The 24,629-nt window shown below is 35.9% G+C and overlaps 2 protein-coding genes and 1 long non-coding RNA gene across 6 annotated transcripts; 2 read left to right on the plus strand and 1 right to left on the minus strand.

Annotated features, from left to right (window-relative positions):
• Window positions 1-3,908: 3,908 nt before the first annotated feature.
• On the plus strand, window positions 3,909-10,963 carry LOC149736051 (uncharacterized). The gene is made up of 2 exons (XR_016385087.1): window positions 3,909-4,631; window positions 5,833-10,963. It is a non-coding gene; the product is annotated as an uncharacterized LOC149736051 (long non-coding RNA).
• LOC149736052 (nuclear respiratory factor 1-like) lies at window positions 10,953-20,534 on the minus strand. 4 transcript variants are annotated; one of them, XM_089878803.1, is made up of 12 exons: window positions 20,324-20,534; window positions 17,471-17,599; window positions 16,979-17,127; window positions 16,431-16,557; window positions 15,915-16,067; window positions 15,191-15,349; window positions 14,928-15,049; window positions 14,401-14,497; window positions 14,069-14,179; window positions 13,513-13,650; window positions 13,194-13,260; window positions 10,953-11,965 (listed from the first exon to the last, which is right to left on the minus strand). In XM_089878803.1, the coding sequence occupies exons 2-12, from the start codon at window positions 17,588-17,590 to the stop codon at window positions 11,784-11,786; spliced, it is 1,425 nt and encodes a 474-aa protein (XP_089734929.1). In that variant the 5' UTR covers window positions 17,591-17,599; window positions 20,324-20,534; the 3' UTR covers window positions 10,953-11,783. The 4 variants fall into 4 exon arrangements, with proteins under 4 accessions (XP_089734929.1, XP_089734928.1, XP_089734930.1 ...); XM_089878802.1 differs by lacking the exon at window positions 20,324-20,534 and adding an exon at window positions 20,187-20,290; XM_089878804.1 differs by lacking the exon at window positions 20,324-20,534 and adding an exon at window positions 20,240-20,264.
• Window positions 18,785-20,917, plus strand: LOC149736053 (dynein regulatory complex protein 12-like). The gene is made up of 4 exons (XM_089878809.1): window positions 18,785-18,968; window positions 19,239-19,426; window positions 19,894-20,025; window positions 20,356-20,917. Exons 1-4 carry the CDS (start codon window positions 18,839-18,841, stop codon window positions 20,506-20,508), a joined length of 603 nt encoding a protein of 200 aa, XP_089734935.1. The 5' UTR covers window positions 18,785-18,838; the 3' UTR covers window positions 20,509-20,917.
• The last annotated feature ends 3,712 nt before the right edge of the window (window positions 20,918-24,629 follow it).

Raw genomic sequence — 24,629 nt, forward strand, 5'->3', positions numbered from 1 at the left:
ACATGACCACTTTACATGCCCTTTAAAATAGAATAACCAGTATGGCAGGTATAATTGTTAAATAAATAAGTGAATGAAAATCATGTTGCAAAAAACCCTGCCGTTCTAAAATGATCGTAAAAATCCCCATCGTAAAAATATCAAATGTATACAAGTTACAACATAACGTAACATATATTTATCTTTTCGTAACATTAACGAAGGTTAGAATAATTAAAACAACCAAGAAAGGGGAAAATTAGCATTCAAACGACAGTGGTAAAAAAGGACGATATTAAGCGTGGTTTACTAAAGGCAAGAAAACGGGTATATAAGGACACAAGCTATATAGTTTTTAATGTATGCACTAGTATATATACGGATCCACATATACATGCTATGTATGGCCGTATGGTTAAACAGATTGCAAGTAAAATAAGGTTTGCGACTCAGCGGATACAATAGGACATATATAGTGCCATGTTGGTGGGGAGATATGAAGACATAGAGGAGGTATCATAGGTTTATCTGCCAGTTTCAAAGCTTATATATATAGTAGGGTGGAGGTAGGTGGGACACCTTTAGCACATAATATTTAAATATCCTGATCGTGTTTTAAACAATTTATAACGGTCTATGAGAGTCGTGGGGATATGGTTTTATAATTCTCTGAATGTTCTTTGTTTACTACTAAGTGGGACGACCAAATAGAATTAAAAGGTGTCCCATCTTTCCCTATCCTACTATATATGTGGCCGTGAAGGAAACTATATATATATATATATATAGTAGTTAAAGCCTCAAAGGTCGTATTAAAACCCACGATTATGGTCGTAAATACATAGCCGGCATTAGAAGTAGCTTAACCGCGTTTTAAAGTCGCCTTTGTGACGTAGCCGCAGTAAATCGGCTGTACATAAAAATCAACGCTACTCTAATAGATCACGTTTATAATCGAAGGCAAAGTTAGTAAAAGCTCATTTTGCTATTGTTAAGCAAGGACAAGCCAGGCCTGGCAGACGAGACTGTTTTTAGCATAAAAGTTAGGACTTAAATTCGTTTTAATCAGCAAGAAACCGCTATAAGAACTACCGCAAATTTCGGCTTAAGTCAGTTTAAATAAACAATCTGTATATAAAGAACTTCAAAGAATTATGAAACCATATCCTTACGACGCCCATGGGCCGTTGTTAATTGTTTAAAACAGAATCAGAATATTTAGGTATTTTGTACTAAATGTGTCCCGTCTCCCCCCACAGTACTATATAGCCACTCTGGAAAAGAATTAACCGTTGCTTGAAGTTGAAATAAACAAACTGTGTAAGAGAACATAGATTCGTATTCATTTACACTAAAGTTTAAAAACTATACAATGAAGCATCATTTTTGTTTTGCAGCCATATTGTTGTTACCCATAAGCGACCTAAGATTAATGTTTTGCTTCAAGCCTGATCTAAAATTAGGTTTTGAAATGATATTTTCAAAGTATATAGCAAATCCGAACAAATAGCTAAAGTCCATGACTCCGTTAGCGTATCGATTACAAGCGGTTTAACACTAGAACGAATAACTGATAAAAACAACCGATATTTTCAGCAGACACCGGTAAAATACCATCCGTTGCCTAACGGTCGTCAAATCCTATTTACCCCAAGCATTCTTTAACGTTATATAATAAAGAAAAGGAATCTTACACAAGGTAGCAGTTACGCTACCGACACTCGTATTTTTGTCCCAATCTTGATACCATAATCACACGTAGCTATTGAAAGTGCGTCTGCTGCCATAATAAGGGACCTTTCAGTTACTACGTCTCCGTAACCGGCAACGACAGTATAACATTTGAATCTTACAGTTTAAAAAGTACTTGAAGGTTTTTATTTAAAGTAGTGCAGTCACTGTAGTGACGGTATAACATTTAAATCTAACAGTTTGAAAGTTTTAAATGATTTTATCTATTAGTATAGTGCAGTTACTGAACAGACGGTTTAACATTCGAATAGTTTCTTAAATGGTTTTATTTGACATTATCGTGCAGTTGCTGAACAGACAGTATAACATTTCAATCTCGTTAAAAATTTACTCAAATGGTTTATACACTATATAGTGCATTTATCTAACAGGCGATGCGTTATATGTTTTATAGCCTTAGCTTAAAATTGGTAGCGATAAAATAAGATCGAACGATGGTATTGCGATCAGTCGTAGCGTGGTATATGGAAACCTGCGTTAGGCGATTTTAAGAATTCTTGTGGCTTCAAAGTTAGGAAATATTGTCTAAACAAAGATGAAGTTCCACGCAAGTTTTATTTCTGCGCGACACTATATGTAAGTACTAAGGCGTGGTTTTAAACTTTTAAGATCTTAAACTAGGTTATGTCTTTACGATTTTGGGTGGCCAATGAGTAATGAGACAACTCCGGCCTAAATCTCAGGTCCCATAGCGTGCTTCACTGTAGGACCTCACTCATATAGAAGAGCATGCGAATATACAATGTTGGGGTAATGGGACAACTCTGGCCTAAATCTCAGGTCCCATAGCGTGCTTCACTGTAGGACCTCACTCATATAGAAGAGCATGCGAATATACAATGTTGGGGTAATGGGACAACTCTGGCCTAAATCCCAGGTTCATGGCGTGCCTTGCTGTTAAACCTAACTGTATAAGAACCGCACACGCGTATAATAGAAAAGTTTATGTTTATAACTTTACGCATATACGGTATAGTTTTCTAAAAATACCTAGATGCCAATTTTAGGACGTAATTGTGACGTCAGGACAGTAGATGACGTCACCATTTTGACTTTATGCTTAAGAACAGCAAGATACAATATGTTTAACATATTATATCACACAAGGCCCCACATGTAGCAGTAATGGGTATTTGTCTACCACAGTAGCGTTACCGCCTGGAGCTGTAGTTCAAACTTACATGAACCCGCTTATGCATACGTAGAATGACTCAGCGTTATCCGACGTAACAATCGCCATTGTTAAACTCAATCAAGTAAGTTGGGAGAATGGTGGTTGTAGTATAAGTGCAAGAGAAAGAATATACATTCTTCGCTAGATGGCGATAGGGTGCCGTTTTTAAACCGAGTGTGAATATTTAAAATATACGCCAACAAAAAAACGTCTTATTTTAGATTGAAAATGGATTGGCTAAAAATTTAACAACTTATTTCGTCAAGAAAAGAGAAAACAGCACATAGGCGCCTCAGCATAACATAGACTGTCGTGTGCGTTAAGAAACGTTGTTTTTTGAAGAATACGTGGATTAGCTAGGCAAGGTAAAAACAGTAACCCATCAAGATAAAAGAAAAATGAGAAAATGTGCGCCTAATTTTTGATAGGTCGTGCTATATGCGTTAAAATCACATTTAAATGTTTCGTTTTCAGAGAAAAACACAAGTGTTTCCGTATTTCCAGTGCACAGGGCATTAAGCTTAGAGCAGTCGTTAATAAAACTGTTTTGGGCGGTACCAATATATCATTGGTAACCTGAGACCTCTTAATTGCTTCTATCATGTCCTGTTGCCATCTTCGTAATTAATTTAACAGAAAACAAAACAGGAAAAAACTACGACATCTGCCGGAAATCCGGGACAGTAATATTTACAAAACAAGAACCGTGACGACACAATACGATTCTGCAAAAGTAGCAATTGCAAGTAATTTCAATACTAGAAATGCGGGAATTGGTAACCGCACGTGGGCGCATGCGAGCACCGTATTTAATCTAAAATAATGACGTATTCTACAAATTAAACTCATTTTAAAACAAGGAATGTAATTTAAAAAAATAATCAATAATTTGCAGAATTACGAAAATTCGTTTTAAATCGCCATAACGTCTAAAAGTACCCCCTTTAAATTGGTGTATCTGTTTTGCGACGAAATTTTAGTTTTAACTTTTTTCGCCAATTAAAACAAATACATATCACAAAAAGCAACACGAAAATTGTGTGGAATAAGCTACGTATGCTTTGTGCTTGCAATGGTGGTTGCATTATATGTGTGGGCGATGATGTGGTCTTTCTACTGCAGCTTCCTTCTGTTTGTAGGTAGATGTCTCTAATTTACCGAGAACCAGTGGTTGGGCTGCCACTCTAATGTTTATATTAGACTGGGCATTGCGGAGCTATATCTATAGTTAAAGCAACTAATATAGGCTAGCGACCGAAGAAGCAACCATATATGATTTACATCTGTGTATACAGTTTAATATACCAACTGTAGCAGCTGTACGGACGGTTTTTGTGGAAAACTGGATATAATTTAGCTTTTAAACGGTGTACAGAAAAGGTTAGTGGTTTTTGGTTGCGAGTATTAGTTACTTTTTCTTATATTAGTTGCGCTTATCTATAATGTGTCGCACTGCAACAACTGTATACGTTAACGTTACCTATGCCGTTACACACCGGATGCTCTGTATTCATTTCCTTTGTATTCATATTAGCGCGTCAGCTTGGGCCGTCAGCGAGATAGTTTTGTTCATTTCAGGCGTTTTATTTGACTCGATAAATTTTAGCAGCGACAAACACGCCCCGGATATGACGAATGGTCACGTGACGGAGCGAATAAAATGCAGAGGTACAGGCTCCTGTGTTTCAGAGGGATCAGGACGGAAGATAGAAGCCATAAAGGCAAGGTAAGATTATATACTGTTGATACCAGGCATATTTTACTTGTTTTTTAAAATAGCTTTTCGTCTGGCATTATTTTGGTACCGATATTTCGAACTTATATACGAGGGATAAATATGCAAATTAATGTCAGAAGAGATGTTTTCCCAACGTCACAACACGCAAAATGCTTCTGTAATGTCGCGTTCGCTGGTTAGCGCCATTTTTCATTTTCTACAATATTTGTGACGTGTTTGTATCTGGAAATTAAAACTACGGCGTGCCTAAATCGTATTTAACAGATAACGTTAAAGTTGTAGCTATTTCCAGCAAAAGTTTGACGCGCAATTTATGCTGTTTCGTTCGGGCAACACTTGTGACATAATAATAAAGCTTCCTTTACGTAACAAAGACCATTATTGCATATAACACCCACGTGTGGCATATCCGTTTCTAATACCACGTGACGCATATCGTCCAATTGCAATCGACCTGCCTATGTGACGTAGAAAAGACAACCGGAAAGAAGCGAATTCGAATTTCGCTTTAACAAACCGCCCGTATGTTTACATGCTTCATTGTTGCGCACACAATTATATTGTAACGTAACAATGGTACAACAAAGGTATCAATGCAACGCCGGTTATAACGGAAGGGCGTGCCAGTTACGTCATATTGAACATCTAAATAAGAATAAACGGAGGTTTGAATTAAAACGAAAAGCAATGAATTTTCCGTTGATATGCATCCGCTAGTTGGCACTCGCGAGGGTGGGTAAAATTCTTTGCAATTTTAAAAAGTTACCAAAAACCTTTACATTAACGGATGAAAGCAACACTATGTGTGTTGAATCATATAGTTCTGTGTGGGTTAATTGTGTGGTTCATAAAACGCAATATGACGTCACTATCGTCCCACGAATGCCGGATTTCCACTTTCAAACTGCAAGTGAAAAATCCCCTCCTCTAAAAATTTAAAAAACTGCATTCGTGGCCGCTTTGCTGGAGGATGTCACGTGGTTAAAATGGTCACGTGGTTTAAATTAGACATATCGGTACAAGGGATAAGCCGTGTAATTAGAAAGTCTAAAACACAGAGAAAGTGTGCTCTGCGAGTTATACAGTCAGCCAGACATTCGTAAAGTGGGATATCCGTTACAAAAACATTAACCAATCGAAAGCGAGCGTTAATTATCATGTATTGTGACGTAATCCGGAGATTTTTCAGGTCGAGGTCCTTCTGGAAAACGAGCTTTCTATGACGCAACAATGAGCAGGCTGAACGGAAGCGCTGATTGGACGAGAAAGTCACGAGGTGGTATTTAAATTAGGCAGGAAATGGGGGGTATACTAGACTTATATTTTGTAACTTCCGACATAAAACAAAACCTGTAACGCCATTGGTTATGACGGTTTCTAAATCACGCTGCTGGGTGTTTTTTTTGGTGAACAGGGTTGGAGAACCAAGGATCCTGGGTTCGAATCCAGGCCAGGGTTGAAGAACCAGAATGCTGAGTTCGAATCCAGACCAGGGTTGGAGAACTAGGGATCCTGAGTTCGAATCCAGGCCAGGAATATAAAAACACGTAACACGAAGTTAAAACTAAAATCCTTTTGAGCGCGTAAAAGTAAATTATTGTCCACAAAAATCGTCGCTAAAACCGAGGCATTCGAAAAGGGCGTCGCCTTAATAATTTGTCACGTGATCGAAAACAAAGAACGTCCTTAGTTATTAATCGAAATAATAACCATTGTGAGATAACAATAACAAACGTTATGTATAATGGTTGGCAGCAATTGAAGGCGGACGTTGCTTATCGATAACGGAAGCCTATGATGTATCTATTTAAACCTAATGTGTATGGCTTGTTTATATTAAGCCTGAGCGGCCATATGTGACGGTGCAATGTTTGAATGCGGTATAGCGTTATAGGTAAGATATGTGGTATAGGTTATATTGTGTAAGTGTAAAGAAAGTATGGTAATATTGGGGCAAGATGGATAGTTAGCATATAATATCTCATATTTTATTTTTATAATCGTGTTTTAAACAATTAACAAGAGTTTTTGAGATGCGAGAATACGGTTATATAATTCTGTAAATATTCTTTGTTTACTACCGAACGAATGATAAAAGGGAATAAAAACATTAACCATCTTACCCCACCCTACTATATTATAAAAGGGTTTGGAATCACGCGTATACGCTGTGAGCAGATTTAAAAGACTTATACTATTGATGTGATATTTGATTAATATGGCATCCGTATTAGCTAGTTCAAACACAACATCATACGAATCTATGTAGGATTAATTGTGGCCGACGCATGAGTTGTAGCTTTTCGGATATTCGCGTGTTTGAAGTAATATTGCAATGTATAGTAGTGTGGGGTAAGATGGTCCATTTTCATTCCATTTTAACGTCCCATTTTGTAGTAAACAAAAATATATTTGAAGAATAATATAACCGTATCATCACGGCTCGAGCGTTGGTAATTGGTAAAACACGGTAATGATGTGGGATACCATATGTGCTAACGGTATTCATCTTACCCCACAGTAAAACCTCCCGACTCTGGTGTTTTCGGTGTATGGCACTGGTAGAATTCACTGCCAAGCCAGTGGTTCAACAAGCGCCGTAAGCTGGAAACACTACTTTCTGCAGTGATGACCAAATCATTTTCGCGTATATTATTTTATTCTATATGGGTGAGGTTCTACAGCGTGGCAAGTCAATTCGGACCTGGGATTTAAGCCAAAGATGGTCTATTACCCCATTACCCAGGGTATTTTACAATTGTATGCCCTATATCGCCCCTATAACTACATAAAAATAAAACCGTGTAGAAAGCGGGGAGTTTATTTGGTTCTTAATACTTATGTTGTTTAAATTGAAAGATAGTTTATAATTAAGCGGGTTTCTAAAGTGGCGGTTAAAATGTGTATGTAATAATTGGGGTGTAGTGAATGCATTAAGTGCAGTTTTAATGTTAAATGCATTTCGACCATTAAGAAAATTTAAGTGACTTCTGTAAGTAATAAGTGGTCTAAGATTACAGTTCGGGATATGGGACGCATGGTTGTATAGATAGTACACGGGGATTACTAATGTAATGCGGGTCGTATAGGAGGTAATTAACCGTAGTGGACGCGTGGACTTTCGCTCTAAAGATGCAAGAGAAAAAGAAAAAAGGGGAAAGCGATTAAAAGTCAGCGCTACTGGGGATGTGAGCAAGAAGAGTCGCTTTCTACTGGCCGTGCATTATTTATGCCACGACTCCAGTTGTACGTTGTTGTGCTGCTACTTCTATAAGTGATCAATCGATTCGGTGTACTGTGTTGAGAGGGATAGTATCGTTTGCTTGTGAGATGTATGCTGGGCTCTTATACAAAGGACGCCGATTCTATATTGTCTCGTTGCATTATATTTAGATGTTACGTATCAAGGTACACTGCGACACGTATGTGACGTAATAATGCGGAATTGTCTGGGAGATCAAAGAAGACAAAGGTTAAACGACTTCGCGAAGTCTCGAACAAGGTCGAGTCGAGGATAGAAATCTCATTCGAACCTCTTTTTATTTGGCACTTGCACAATATTGATTCGACGTATCAATTCTGGACAAGTGCCTACAAAAAAGTGGTTCCCACACAACCGAAGTTAAGATTATAGTTGAACAGAAAGAAAGACGAAACGCGCCGGTTATTTGCGATTTTATCGATAATGACGTAACAGCAGAAGCTACAATTGGAACGGAGGGAGAATAAAGCGCATTGGTGACGTAATCGGGTATTGTGACGTCATCGTGTATTATGACGTTATCAAAGTAAAACTATTATGAAACAAATTTATGCCAGGCACGACAACGTAAAAGTGTAAAAAAGACTAACTGCAGCGCGTATAAGACGACTTTTTAACTGCTATAAGTTGGCGCAAAAATTAACATGAAGTTAAAGCGATGATTTTGATTAAATTTAAAATTAACTAACTTCCTATAAAGGATTATTTAATCACAATCGGTATTGTGACGTAATATAAGTTGAATCACCAGCAGAGCGATGGTCAGTTCTTGGCAAAATATAGAACTCACGTTGGATGTTAATGATATCCAGTGGGCTGTATTTTGCCGACCACAGAATCGTCGCATTATCTACAATGGGTGGCAAGTTAAACATAAAGTAGAGTGGGGTAAGACGGGACATCTTTAGCACAAAGTATATAAATATCTTTATGGAAAAGGTGTCCCATCTTTCCTACCCTGCTATATATATTTTACCCTTCGAATACGTTATAGCAACGATCAGATTAATTAAAACAACCGAAGAAAAAGCAATTCGCAAGAAAATGGCTATCGTTAAAACAAACATGTAACTTTTATTTTATGCGAAATATAGTTTTGTGGTTATTATATTTTTAGCTTTGCTATCTAGTAAGGCTTAATATTGTACGCGATTGCATCGTCTTATGATTTGGATGGGTCGCCTACAACAGTGGTATGCACTATAAAGCCTTCTAACTACAAGGTTAATAAGTTTATATGGTTACCTAGCTTCAGCTTTGGGTCGTCAAAGCTTGGATATTATTTTTTTAAATATTTTGGTCACAATTAATAAGTATGAGGTTTAAGAAACACTGTTGTGTTGGACATGAAAATGAACGAATCGATAAAGAAGAATATTCCCGACAACGTGCTTTTAGGAGAAATGCATTTTAGGGTCAGTATAACCAAATAACATTTTATATTACTGTGGGGTAAGATGGATACCGTTAGCACAAAATATCCCATTTCTTAATCGGGTTTTAACAATTAACAACGCTGTTTTAGTCGTAAGGATACGGTTAAATAATTCTGTAAATATTCTTTGTTTCCAACAAATCAAACGAAAAGTGATAATGAAAACATGGGCCATCTTGCCCCAAATTACGTATATATTCTGGCGTAACCGTAAAAATTACAATCAATAAAGTGTTTGTAAGTAATAGAAATTATGCGCTCTAAAAAAAAACGATTGCTCTAAAGTTTTAACGATTACGTAATATGTGACGTCACTGGTTCGGATTATGACTTATCAAAATAAAAGTAATTGGTTAACAACAGTCCATGGCCCCCAGGACCTCACACATATAGAATGGAATCAGTGTTATATATACAACGGGTTAAACCTGTTTTACCGCAATTAGGTTAAACTAAGCTTCAACTATATAAGCGTATTGCCTTATTTCTGTGCTAATACATCAAGTTGCAAAGGGTCAAATGCGACAAAATATGCAATAACAGACCAAAATCAACTTGTAATTTGATAAATATATTTCGCCTAAAATGGCATCATTAGTATTTTGTTTAAAAGGGAAGGGGCAATACGAGACACTCAGTATTTTGAAACTATAAGCAATTATACCGAAGCAGAAACCAATGGGTTTTTGAAACTTTTATCGGCGTGTATAGCGCGTGTACCACTCTCTTATCACGTCACAGTGGATTAACAATCAGCGATGAAAGAAAAATAGACGGGGATCAAAGACTTCACTGAAAGTGAACATTGGTGGTAATTTGTATGTGTTTCGAAATTTGTAAGTATTTTGGAAAGATATTTAAAGCCACATAATAAACTAAATCATTATATATGCAAACGTTACCCCTACGAGTATAAATAAAAACATTCATTCACTTATAAATAGTACCCTGGGTGTTGGGTGAAGGGCCAACTCCAGCCCGAATCATAGGCCCCCTATAGACCTCACTCATATAGAATAGAATGGGCAGATATGTATTCAATTTACACATAGGAAATATTGACTCTACAATCTATTACAAAATATTTATGTACTGAATAACCTCGCATTTACAACCAAAGCTTGCTATACAGAAAGCTGTATTTTTACATCCAGTGTCCAAGTGTATTGACCGGTGAAAGATGCTAAAATAGAGTTCGTGTTTTTTAATGAGAAATCTTTATGTTGAAATATTTTACAGTTATTGTTATATGTAACGTATATTTTGCCAAAAAGTGTAACTCAGATTACAAATAGTTGTATTTATTATCGTTTAACGCATTTCAAATTAAACCTTTCGTGTGATTTGTGATGTTATGTGTTACTGAGTTGTAAAAGGAGAAAAAAACACAAATAAAAACTTCGTTGTATGCAAGAAAACTAAGAAAAGAAGAAAATTGTCCCACATTCTGGTCGTAGAGTAATTGGTTATCCAGACAAGGAACAAATTAGTTTAACATAATTGTTGAAGCGGTTAATTTCGCGAGGTTAAACTTATTTTATCACACAAAGCAACGAATGTTGGTTTAGAAACGTTTCATAACTTAACTGTGTGGAATTAACAACAAATAAAATTCTTTTAAACTGAATCTGAAAATAGTGTTTATTGAAAAACGCAAAATAGAAAACAAGAAGTGAAATTTTTAACGGGCTTAGACATCAGATGTAAGTCCGTATATCTAGTTATGGAAAAGGTAGGAAAACCCCAGTTTTTCTGGGGGGTTGGTCATGTTGCTCATGGCAACGGTGATGATGAAATATTAATGAGACACGTAAAAGGCACAGCTGCAGGCCGTGCAGAGACGACTCTCCCGCCTCCATTTGCTTTCGTTGATCGAAAATAGGGCTCGAAAAATTCAGGAAAAAATTACGCAACAGCGAAGGGTTAGGTGGAACGGTTGAGAAAGTTTAGGCCTTTGTGAATGGAAAAGTAAAACTGAAAGGTACATTTAAGCATTGTTTGTGTTGAAGATACAATACAGTAATATTTTTGTTAATTTTTGACGTATTTTCGCCGAAATTTGGGTAAAAATGATTTTTTTCGTTGTTGTAATCAATTATTTGTGTAAATTAAACAATTATTTGAAATTTTGCCTTTTTTGGTTTGATTTCATTTTGTCATGGTAACATAATGACGTCACACGATTGATTCGTTCAACGGAACTTATTGATTTTGCAATGTGACGTCGTAGACTGTATATTATTAACTCATTATGCGAAACAATGGGCGCCATATTGTCCGGAATAATCGCCTTGTTACGTCACAAACGAAGAAGAAAAAGAAAGACTTTGGACACTATGACATCACAGTAGATTAACTATCAAATGTTTCTCGACACCGCGTTAAAAAAAAATCCAACTTTCGGAAAAAATCGTAAACTTTCGGACGATATCAGAGACTTACGTCATCGTTCGGGCCTTTTTGTTTTCGACGACTCTTGGGCGACGTCTAGCGGTTTGGAATCTTTGATTGAAGTTTGTAAATGAATTGTTCCATTGGGCGACATGGATACTGTAGCGTGGTTGCTTGTACGTTGGATAGAACTTGCAAGCTTCTCATATACCGACACCGGGATTTGAACCAGGGCTATATGGGGGAAGTATATTGAATCAGAAATCTGAACATATTTTTAATACAAACATAACAGCAAGTATGTATGACACGAGTGCCAGCACTGTGGGTCAGTGGTTAGGTACTTGCATTGTAAACAAAACGTACTGGGTTCAAAACTCACTGCTGCTACCTGTTATTCGTGTTTTCAGTGCCCTGAGTTTTATGAGGCCTAATCCTAAAACACTGGTATTTGTTACCTACAATTTTGTGAATATTACCCTGTCAGTTTTAATAGGAAAATAACAACCTAAATATATATATGACATATGTGGCTTTATTTCAAAAGTTTTAGTTTAAAACTAAATCCATCTTCAGTGATGTGAGAAGTTAAAATGAATTTGTATCGTTTGAAAGTAAATGCCATTGTGTCGTATAGTAGGGTGGGAGAAGATGGGGCATCTTTTTATTGTATTTTCTCATCCTTTTTGGTAATAAACAGACAACATTCATATAGTTAAGAAAACGTTTCCTTTTGGCTATCCTGAACCGTTGTTAATTGTTTAAAACAAGATCAGGATATTTTGATAATAAGTTCCAAACCGCACTATATATTCATAGGCTGTTATATTTGTACTAAACTGACCAGAAATTACGTGTTTTATGAACCTACATACATTCTCATCAAATTTGGTTCAAGAAATCTATTCATAAATAATTAACATCCCAAATTTCACGGCCTATTTCCCAGCAATTTCAAATAGAAATCTTAACAAAGCGATTAAAAATTAAAACAAAGCCATGTATGACATCATAGTACAGCTATTTATAAATATATAGTTCATCATAAAGAGAATACTATGATGTAACAGTCGGTGTCGTGGCTCAGTGGTTAGCGCGCCTGATTCTAACCTAGAGGTAATGGGCTCAAGGCTCGTCGTTGCTACCATTGTGGGCGTATGTGTTCTTGGGCAAGACATTTAACGACAATAGCTCCAACCCAGTGGTTAATAAAGAGTTGTATAAAATACCAGACATACATTACAACCGATGGGCAAGACGTGTATGAAACAGAACACTTGTGTTATAACAGACTGTTGTTGTCCCACTATGCTAGGATTAATAAGTTACATACGTGGTAACTTGTAAACGGGCACAAAGTGTATGAAACAGAATACCCGTGTTATAACGACTGACGTTTTCCAGCAACACGAGGATAAATAAATTTCCTCCATTTATTGAACAATAATATTCATAAACTTACATGAACTTTCATCATCCCCAGCCATTGTTACGTTATCGGGTTCGGACAATGGGACATTGTGCATGATCTGTGACATCATAAGGGGAATATAATTGTGGAATATTCAAATAATGTAATTGTGGTACAATGTAGAAAATGGTCAAAACTATAAACATTGTTTTTTTTTGTTATTTAATCTACAATCTTGGTTTTTAAATCTAAAAAACGACGTTGTGAGTCCCCTATTCAAATGTTAATAACAATAATATTGTCTTCTGTAATATTGATTACAAATTATATTAAACCATATAAGATTAGTTTTTATTATTTAGCTAATTACCTCTTGGTCCGGGTCAAAGGTTAACGAAAGGTCATTCTTCTGCTGTGAGACTACCTCCTGATGACTGCTTGCTATAACGTTAAAGGCTTCACCGATTGTTGCATCATGCTCGCCCAGTGACCAATCACCATGCTCGATCTGGAATTTAAATAATTTAAATAACTCCACGAAATGTTATGTTGTGTCATGTTATTTTTAAAACTGTCTCCATTTTTCATACATTAACAAAATTTGCTGACCCAAGGTCCCATGGTGTGTCTATAGTATCACCAACATGGGATAAATCCTGAAAATAGTCTGCTGTACTTTGTTTTAACCATATATAGAATAGAATACTGATATCAAAGTGAATAAAAGACTAAAGACATGTTATAAAAATATGTGTTGCCACCAGGCATATTAAATGTCCTATTTAACTATTCTGTTGAATATGCAACGAAAAATTGGTCACTTTGAAAGTGATTTGAAACAAACGTCCAAACATGGGTTCACAAAATATAAAGTTGCTAAAAGAGCGGCATTGTATTAATAAAACATTATATATTTAAATTATTACATCATCCATCGCCATGTCAATCTCTCCCGCCATCTGCTGGCCAGTTAAAGTAGCGACCGCTGTTCCTGATTGGTCCTGAGTGATAGTGGCGATTGTTTGGCCAGAATCCAACTGTGATGTCACAAAGAAAAATTATTTTTATGTCATAAAAGTAGAATTAAATAGTATAATATAATAAAAATATAAAAAAATTAAAGTAAAATTTTAAAGTAAAAAATAATAAAACACAAAAAAATAATCTGAATTAGATTTTCAGGTTGTTGTTTGTCATGTGATCTTAAAGGACCACAAAAGCAACCCTGCCACCCCCTATAACAATATCCACAACCTACCTGCACCAATGAAACTGACCCATCAGCGTTATGAACAGTTTGTACCAACGTAGGCGGGCTCAATGGTGAGTTGTAGTTGCTACGATTTTGACGATCTCTGTAAAGTGTAAGCATAATTAATTATATCAATAATTTTTCTCGTTTCTGCTAATCTAAACATGTTAACTTTTATCATGCTTGGTATTTTGGTGTCAAACCCCAATGAATTCTTGCCAAATGGCAGCTGATACAATTCTCTATAAAGTGTATTTGTAACTTTTACTTGAGTTAAATAGAAAAGCGCTGACAGAAACATCTGCACCCAAATTAAAAATTATGCCTAAACCAACTTGTTCAACCAGCGTGATTCATATGTTGAGAAGAAATGATCTACAATAACATGTATACTTACTTATACAATACACTAAAACTACTTCCAATACAACCAACATCACCTTGGACTATCCGTTTCACCGAATGACTGAATGACTGAATACACCACAAATATTCTACTGCAGATACACAGCTTCTAATACAACCAACATTACCTTGGACTTCCGGTTTCATTCTTTCCATCTGTCTCACATTCCATTCCAACTAATAGGTCCTCTCTTGCATGGAACCGATAACAATTCTTTACAATTTGTCGCAATGCTTGTGTCCATGATACCTAGGAAGTGATGCATCGTTAATTTTGTATTGGTATTCAGTGGCACAGCCAAAAAGTTTAAACATTTTTTTGTACAGGAAAAACGAAACAACACACAAAAAAAATGACTTAAAAAAGTTTGACCCTTAACTTTAACCTCACCCTTATTTTAACTTCTGGAGCTCGAACGTCGCGTCTCACGTTCGCCCACGGGACATCTAGTGGCCACCACACGGGCCTCGTCGATTCTTTCCCCCATCCGGGCTTTCCCCTCCCAGTAGCATGTTTCAACATCTCAGGAATAAACATTCGAAGTTGGGCCTGTATCGTATGTTGTATAATGTATCGTAATGCAGCTTGTAACTATATATATATATATATATGGCTATCAGGCTACCCTATAATGTATATTGTATTGGTTATATATACTATCTGTTAGTCTGCTACTTAAATAATATTAATAAGAAAACATGTGTGAAAAGGTTAATATATATGATGTTGGTGTTATTTATTGTGTGTGGGTTATTAATAATGAATGTTTAGATTGCTGCTTCAAACAAACCAAAAAGTTGATATGAATGATACGACTGTAGTATTATATGCTGAGTTATAAACCCTTTTGCTGAGTTATAAACCCACGGAACCCATTTTCAGAATGGTGAAACCACAAGTACACTGGTCACTGATTTCAAGTGGATCATGTTTCATAAGGACGTACACAAGCAGTCTTGGTGTTGGGGTAAATCTGGCTTAAATTTTGGGTTTTCTGAAGGACCTCACTCGCATAGAATAAGAATATAAAGGTAGTTATATACAGCACATTCACTTATGTATGTACTTGTAATATTCCTAACCAAACATTAAAATGCAACAAACTTATTTTCACCTGATTCATCTTTTCCACTGGTGTTGGAATCCCTTCAATTAGTAGCTCTGGTAAGTCACAAAGAACATCTGAAGTTTTTTCACGTTTTGGACCAAGTTTCTCCTGAAGTTCTTGCTCTAACTCTTGGTAGATCGCACTCTTGCAGTTTTTAACCTGAGAATTTAAGTTGAATATAAAGATTTGACAATACATGTCAAAGTATTGGTTGAAATTTTGAAAATTTCACTTAACTCGTACTTAAAGTAAAACCAAGACAAATATTCAAAAAAACGCTTAGTCAATTAAGGTTATACTGTAGGTAGGTGAGATCCGTGCAGGAGGACTTTTGGGCCGGAGTTTCACCATTACCCCAACAGCCAGACTACTTAGTATATATAAGAATAAATGAAACTTATTTATACTAGAGTAAACATAAAGTCCTAGTAATTTAAGTTTTAACCATAAACACTGTAAAAAAGGAATAATACCTCAAAGTTAAACAACTTGAAACATTAAAGTTAGTTAAGTACGACTCACCACAGAGTCCAGAGGAGAGGAACCAATCACCCTGAATCCTCCATTTTCCTTTCCAGGCGACACACAAAGCACAACAGCTTGTTGTCCACACCGTGTGCATAACTCATGGATAGTTTGTTTAAGTTTCCTATAATAGTAAGTTGCATTTAAGTCTTAAATTCACTAGTATATATCAAGAGTATGGGTTAAAGAGGCTTTCAAAACAGGGGTGACAATATATGCTTTTATGCCTTAAAAATCTTTTACCCTGGTGTTAGGTGTCTATATATAAGCCAACTCTGGCCTAAATCCCACCTCCAAAAACGAGTCAAGACCTCACCCATATAGAATAGAATATGCATATACAATGTAGGGGTAATGCGCCAACTCTGGCCTAAATCCCAAGTCCCATGGCATGTCTCACTGTAGGACCTTACCTATATAGAATAGAATGTGCATATACAATGTAGGGGTAATAGGCCAACTCTGGCCTAAATCCCAACTCCCATGGCCTGCCATACTGTAGAACCTCACCCATATAAAAATAAAACCCATAAGTTAATACTTACCTTAGAAGTCTATTGTATTGCCTCTTTCTAATAGATGGGTTAAGTTCGAACGCGTAAGGCTGGTGTCGTTTTCGAGAGGTTACCAACGCTGCGGCCGCTGCAAGACCAGGCATAGTGCCTGTGTTGACCAGGGAGCTACTGATCCCATCCTGTATTTAAAAGTCTTGTAAATGGTCGGTTTACAACACAGGTGTTCTGTTTTAGGCACCTTGTACCCACCTATGTGTTACTATGTATGTAACTTTATGGGTGATCAGTTTAATAAATTTTTGTTATGGTATAGCTGATAATTTATAACTAAGCAAATGCTGTTGGAAATTACACCAATAATTAATTAATTTACACCAATAATTAATTACAATAACAAAAAAATCTTATAATCTGACAAACATTTAACACAATATTTTAATACAAGCAACCATCTGCCGTTCTGATGTTAATTCTCTCCTCTTGGACAAAACAAACCCTAATACTATATTATGTTATGTAGACCTGAGCACTGGAGTGTAGCAACTCTGAAGCACTGAAAGATTCATCATCTTCCAATTCGTTCCCGCTCATCATGCTTAAGTTGACCGGCAGATTCAACAACCGGCTGAAATTTGAATCCATTTAACCAACCTGAACATAATTAAGATGTTAATTATAAATACTTATGTAAGTTGTTTTACAACTGTTGTTTTGTTGCTATTTCCTTTTGTCAACATATTTTTAAATCTTCGCTACCATAACCGAAGAGACAAATAAAGTTATTGCTTTTTATCAGAGTCCGTATATAAACATAGATTAAATAAACTTTTTATTTTAAATTTTAGTTAATACAACTTTACAACAACAACCAAATTTGTGTTGTTTAAGCTGTAAATACACAGTGTATATCAAATACATTTACGTAAGAAACGCAAATACGCAATGTATATGCAAAACAAAACGTGTAAATAAACTTGTAAATTCGCTCGTTCGACTAAATTTCGCCGTATATTGCTAAAAACGGGCAACTTTTGTGTTTAAATAAGTTGTTGGTATTGTGTATGTTGTGTTGTAGGGTTTTTCCCAGCTAACAATCTGCGGTGAAATTATTCTGTACTGAGCATGTGCAAAGCGCCTGCGCACTAAAACATTACGTTGCACAAGTTTAAAATTGCCAATAAATGATGACACAGCACTAAAACGACCACAAAACTAACCTAGATGTTTTTAATATTCGAAATTATTACTTGATCGGTTTTATATCCTGATTATTCTCTATCTTTCTATGTGTTTCAAGTTCTTAGAGTATTTCTAAAATGGCGGCGCGATTTTGTTACGTCACAATTGTATAGAGCGGCGAACGCGAATCAGCCAATCACGCTTCGCGCAACGAGGTTACTTCGTTTCTTTAGATTTTCCGCATATATTCGTTTTCCACGTACAACTTTCCTCAATAAATTGCTTATAAATATACAAGTATGTTTTATATTGACAAAAAACTATAAATCACGCCCCTAATAAGACCAATGTTTTGGGACCAACCGTGTTTTATTTCGTACCCAGCTATATATTAAAACGATTTTGGTAAAGGGGATTTTTCTAAAATTGTTGTCAACGGTTGCTATGCATTAAGCTTTGGTTTTATTTGTATTATTTTTACCAATTGGGCTTTAAATTGTTGAAATAAAGCTTAATTGACGTGTGTATAATACACTTTATATAAATATATAATTATAGACACCGCTTAATTGTGGTTTAGCAGATTAATAGAAGTTTATAAATTAAACATTTTCAAACTTTGACTTTTTATATATATATATCATTTAAATTATCATGTTCGTATAAAGTATTGTATTTTACATTGTAGGCGATTACAGTTAAACACTTAAAATGCCACCCAAAAAGAAAAAGGGTAAAAAAGGCAAGAAAGGAAAAAAAGGGAAGAAAAAGGATGAACAGAAAGAAGAGGACAAATACAAGAAAACTGTTCGAGAAATATCTATTTTGAAAGACCACTTGGGTATTTAGAGTTTACTTAAATAAAATATATCATTAAAAACTTTGGTATGACAATATATTATAGTGATAAACGAAAAGTATTCTATTACTTACACTGTTGCGCATAACATATTGTTTTATTTACAATTATGTTTGATAAGAGATATACATTTGTACTGTTGTGGGTGAATCATAACTCAATACCTTGATGCAGTTTAAGGTTTCCAGTTATAACTATTTCTTATCAAAACTAAATTTTTTGTTTAAATAAATTAATGTCATATTTTTTCAGCCCATAGAAATGAGATTGCCCGAAGATCAGAAGCTCATGCAACCGATGCAAAAGATCAACTTCAGAAAGTGGTTACAAAGCTCGATGCTCAGAAAGAAGAACAAAAAGACATCAGTGCAGATCTGACGAGGCAATACAAGACGATGCAAACTGAACTTGGGATAAGCGTCCATCAGTTGGAAGCTGAGGTAAATACAAATATCTCAACTTTTGTTTTACTACATATTTCATGCAATATATATATATATTCATCAGTTGAAAGCTGAAGTTATTAATGTGACTGAAATTCCTATTGTGAAAATAATAAAATCTTGATTCTCGTAAATTTTGATCTTCATATCATACCTGTTATTATGACACCTTTAAACCCTTTGCCATAGGCTTTGAACAAAAGATTTGAATGCTGTTTTTTTGTACAATTTTCCACTTTGTTTACTACATCTTTCATGGAATATGGTTGTTCGAAATATAAAACAACTACTTTGTGTCACAGTTCAGAATTCTATTATACATAGGCCATCTGGGAAAAACACTGTCTGAAAATACACATATGAGGTTTCTTTTAAATTAAATCGAACTATATGCCATTACATTGTAAGTATTTAAATGTTTGTGTTGTCTTGCCACAACTGATTCTACGGAACATTTTTATCAGGTTGGCCACCTGAGGCAGCAACTATCTCATTGCCAAATTGAGCTTGAACGAACGAAAAGTGAGAAAGAAAAAATGGAAAAGGAGAAGAATCAAAAAATTATTGAACTAGAAACAAAGATAGATGGAATGGAGGTGGAATATGGTTTGATAAATTTAATGATGAAACTTATTTATTCTAGCATGGGAGGGGCAAGGACGGTCGTTATAACACAGGTGTTTCATACACTTCGTGCCAGCTTGAGAGTTACCACGTATCTAACATATTGTGATATTTTTAATAATTGGTAACGTACCAGATTGTATCATTGAACTTTTAGAGGTCAGTCGGGCAAACCAACTACTGTACCTTGGCATCAATTCATTATAATCAAGGGTAGCAGCATTGAGCCTTGAAACCAGAACCTCTGAGCAGACCTGCTAACTATTCTACCTTTTCACCAAGTCATAATCTTCTTCCTGTAGGGAGCTTATGAAAGAGTCCTCACTGAGTCCCTGGATTCACTCATTGGAAAGATAGACACAACAAAGAGCAAATGGGAAGACCAGAGCATCCACATCCAGGAGCAAAATAAGAAGATGTTGTTGGAGTTTGGGCTCAATCACCTTGATATATGATGCTTTTGCACACGGCACGCAATTTTGCTCATGGCATTTGCACACAGCACGTATTTTCAACTTAACAATTATGACATTTAATCTTTATGACATCATTTTTATATCATTTAGGTTTGAAAGTCACATATTCTTTTAAGTTTAAGATTATTTTCTGACTGTCCACTGGTATGCTAAAATATCTTTATGGTCTTTTTATCACTGGCTACTTTTTTACAATGTCAAATTAACTTGAATGTATTACCTGGCGGTTTTTTACTATTCATTGCCTGATAATGTTATTGTTTACCTGATATATACACCTGTACTTTACCATAACATTGCATTCCACCTAATATGGGCATATGACGTCAGCGCTACTGTGACATCACACTGTGGGTTATCAATAAACAAACTGAGGTATAACATACAATGACTGACGAGCGCCACTTAACGGTAGTTTTTCGCCTTACTTATAACTGCTACTGGCGCCAGAGAGTATTAGAACGCCCTGACCTTTTAAAAATACGTTATGATCCAATTTTGCGACTGGAAGATTGCATTAATTTTAACAAAATTGCTAAATGACTGGGTGTTATTACATTAGAGGTTACGTAGTTAAGTGCTACGTCACACGCACGTGTTACTTGTGACGTATACAAAAGATAGTCTTTCTACTCAGCGTGCACTTGTAATACAGAAAAGAATGCGCAAATTGGCAAATTATTGGCCCTTATCGGCCCTAACCTTGGCGTCGAGAAGAAAAATTGAATTAATCCAACTCACTCGGTATTTTCGTCATGCCGAAATGACCGGTCGCGACGCCAAGTCAAGGATATCACATTTCCCGTCGGCCGTAATAGCCCGACCTTATATTTACGTGCGAGAAATTGCAACAAAACGCGTGCATTACACACAAAGGGTATCCTAGCTTGTCATTATGTGTCCGAAAATTTGGCGACAATTTCGGTTTCCCCTTTAAGGTAAAAACGTCGCAGAAAATGTAATTTGCGTTACGGGGTCTGTTATTTTAAGCAAGCTAGCGTTTTGACTGTTGGCTTTGCAGCTTAATTTAACTCACAACCACCAGTTAATAAACTGAACTTACGTTGTTAGGTTAATCTACATTTTGAAATCGCCGCGCCTTTTTAGGAAGGGTGACCAGCTGAAACAATGTTAATTACATCCGGTATCCTGTACAAAGGAAGTCATATATACGGTACGGCTTCCCAATAGAAAAATGTACCAAGCACGACCGCCCATAAGAGATATCTCAGGTCGTGCAAGCACATGTAGTTTAAATCACGTAAACTTTAATTAAATTAGACCAACTTAATTGCACCCTAATTATAAAGGAGGGTGGGGAAGACATAGGACACCTTTGACATAAAGTATTATCTAAGTATCCTAATCGTGTTTTAAACAAATAGCAGCGGTCTATGGGAGTCGCGAGGTTACGGTTTTATAATTCTTTGAATGTTATTCGTTTTCTACCAAATGGGTCGAAAAAATGGCATAAAAATATATCCTATTTCCAACTTCCCTATAAAAATAGTTTACCGAAATCACTTTACTTTCCATCTCGCGTGTCAGAGTAATCGGTCGTTATAACACTGGTGTTCTGTTTTATCCACCTAACTCGTGCATAGTTAAAACGACATATTAAACTAAGAGATTCAGGTATCTTGCTCTTATAAAACAAACAAATCGACATCACAACATGTTATTGGTTAGAGTGATGTCAGGCAAACGGTGCCAGTTATTCGACCACTAGAATAACAGTGTTAATAAAAGCACATTTCTTTTGTATTTAATGTCTCATATTTTTCCAAATGGTTTACGTCGTAATTCAACTTGTTTTGTACATAGGGTATACGGTTCCATGTTAAACTTGCAGTAAAGCTGCCGCCAAGTTGTTGTCGCATTTTTGAAGGCTTAAAAGGGGCGTAGAAAATCTAGTCGAATGGAATTTGTCTTGGGTTGGGTTTATCTAGCACGACAAAAACACCTAAGTTTCGTAAAGGCGATTTGTCGCCTGCCAGGTCCAAGCTGGCGTGGATGCTGGACCAAATTAAGGGCTTAGTCTTCACAGAAGGTCACTGGACATTTCAAAAGGCCAGCTGAAGCCTTGACCAGTTGCACTGGATTTGTGGGGTCAAAAGGCCGAGGTTTAAGCGCTTGCCGGCGGGGATAAGAGGTCAAAATTACCGCGGATTAAAGCTCTGTAACCCTGCCTTCCTTACAGAACTACATTTATATTATTTATCTTTCCACGACTTGAAAGTCAAGGATAATGTGGGTGTCTTGGTACACTATTTGATACCGCGATAGCCTTAACTGTTCTGAGCGTCCCCTTGAAACCATGTACATTTTGCATTCAACGTTTTTAAGTAGCTGATAATTTTCACAGATAATGTGTAAACGTCAAGCCGTTGCGGTGAAATATGGAACTTATAACTTTTAAGTGACACTCAATATTTCCGTGGCGTCTTACTGATTTTTAGATAGAAATGAAACAGGAGAGCCATGGAAAAGCAGACCCGTATTTATTCCATTATAAAACTTTTAGGCGAAACTTTTTAAACTTTATCACAGTTTCAAACTCATAAAAGAGCCAAATTTTTCCAAACCACTTCAATAAAGTAGAAAAATTATCCATTACACTCTCAAAGCTGTTTAAAATCTGCTTGTATATCGGCGTTATATCAGTTACACAGCCCGATTTGAGGGCTTATGGTTTAAAGATACGAGCGTGGTGGCTTTTATGTGGAATCTACGCCGTTAAACGGAAAAATTAGATATTTTTACGAGCTTAACGAAAAGCCACAAGAATTTTGGAGATTTTTTAAAGTTGGATTTAAAAAAGTGTTGCGTAACAATGTAAGCATGATGTCGTCACAGTGGCTTTCGTGACAGGAATAATCGCTTCACTTATGACATTCCCTCACAAAGTAAGCCGCCTGCCTAAATCCAACTTTATCTCTAACCAGTGTTGTTTTTGTGGCGGAAAGAAACTCCTATCGTATTTTTCCCGGGTTTAGCGGGATTTTCGACCAGATAATCCGACCCCTAACCCCGTCGACGGTCAAAGTGACCACCGATGTGGTCGGTAAGAATTTTAATCGTTTAAAACCCTCTTAAAACCAAGCACGCGCTGTACCAAGCCAGACCAACGTCAAAGCTTTAACAAAAAAAAACTTTGTAAATCTACCTAAAAGTGTAAAATTTAACCACAAACATTCAAAACCACTAAATTGGCTAATTGCCAGCTGAGAAAATGCAGCAGCACAAAACATGTGGCACAAATCTAACTAAAAACCACAAGGTAACCCGTCAGCATAGTTTAGTGCAACGTAAGACCGAGTTGGTTAAGATTAGATTATAATCAATTGACTCACTAAAAAACTAGTTTATAGTAGAACAAATAAAAGAAAAATACCCAGAATAAACGAAAATTGTTGAAAATGGTTTGCTGTGATATTTTGTCAAAGTTTTAAACAACAATTTACAAAAGTTTTAATTAAGTTTCTGACAATTTAAAACTACAAATAAATGCCTTGTAACCTGTCAACCGTAACAAACTAGAAACAAGGGACTAATTGCATTGAAAACAAGAAACGCTGTTTTCGGAAAACATAAAATGCGGTTGACTCATATGTCAATGGACTAAGAATTTAAGAGTTTCTATAAATGATATAACTGAATTTTGTTCAACACAGGAACATAGCATAAATATTAAGTATATTTTATTATGATACGACAGCAAAGAAAACATTGATTTATTTAATAAACTTTTAAAAAATTATCGCCTAAATTCGCCTGGATTTTGCATACCGTTTACTATTGCATATAAATATAAGTAATTTTATAAAACACAGTAACAAAGAAATATTATTTCATAAAAACGAAGAAATCGAAATTTACCTTTCCAACGACATGCGTTATGTCGCATTACGAATAAAAATAAATGTACAACTTTACTTTAGAAAGCGTGGCCGTTTTAGCTAACGAATAATGACTTTAAAAAAATGCAGATTCCGCATGTTATGTTTGTGTTTATTTAGTCGTCACGTTTTGTCCTACATTAAAACAAATGTACATTTCTGGTTGGTTAAAAATGGCCGTTGACGGAAAGAAAGTTGCAA

Source organism: Ciona robusta, chromosome 5 (assembly GCF_009617815.1).
Source record: "Ciona robusta chromosome 5, ASM961781v2".
Lineage (NCBI taxonomy): Eukaryota > Metazoa > Chordata > Ascidiacea > Phlebobranchia > Cionidae > Ciona > Ciona robusta.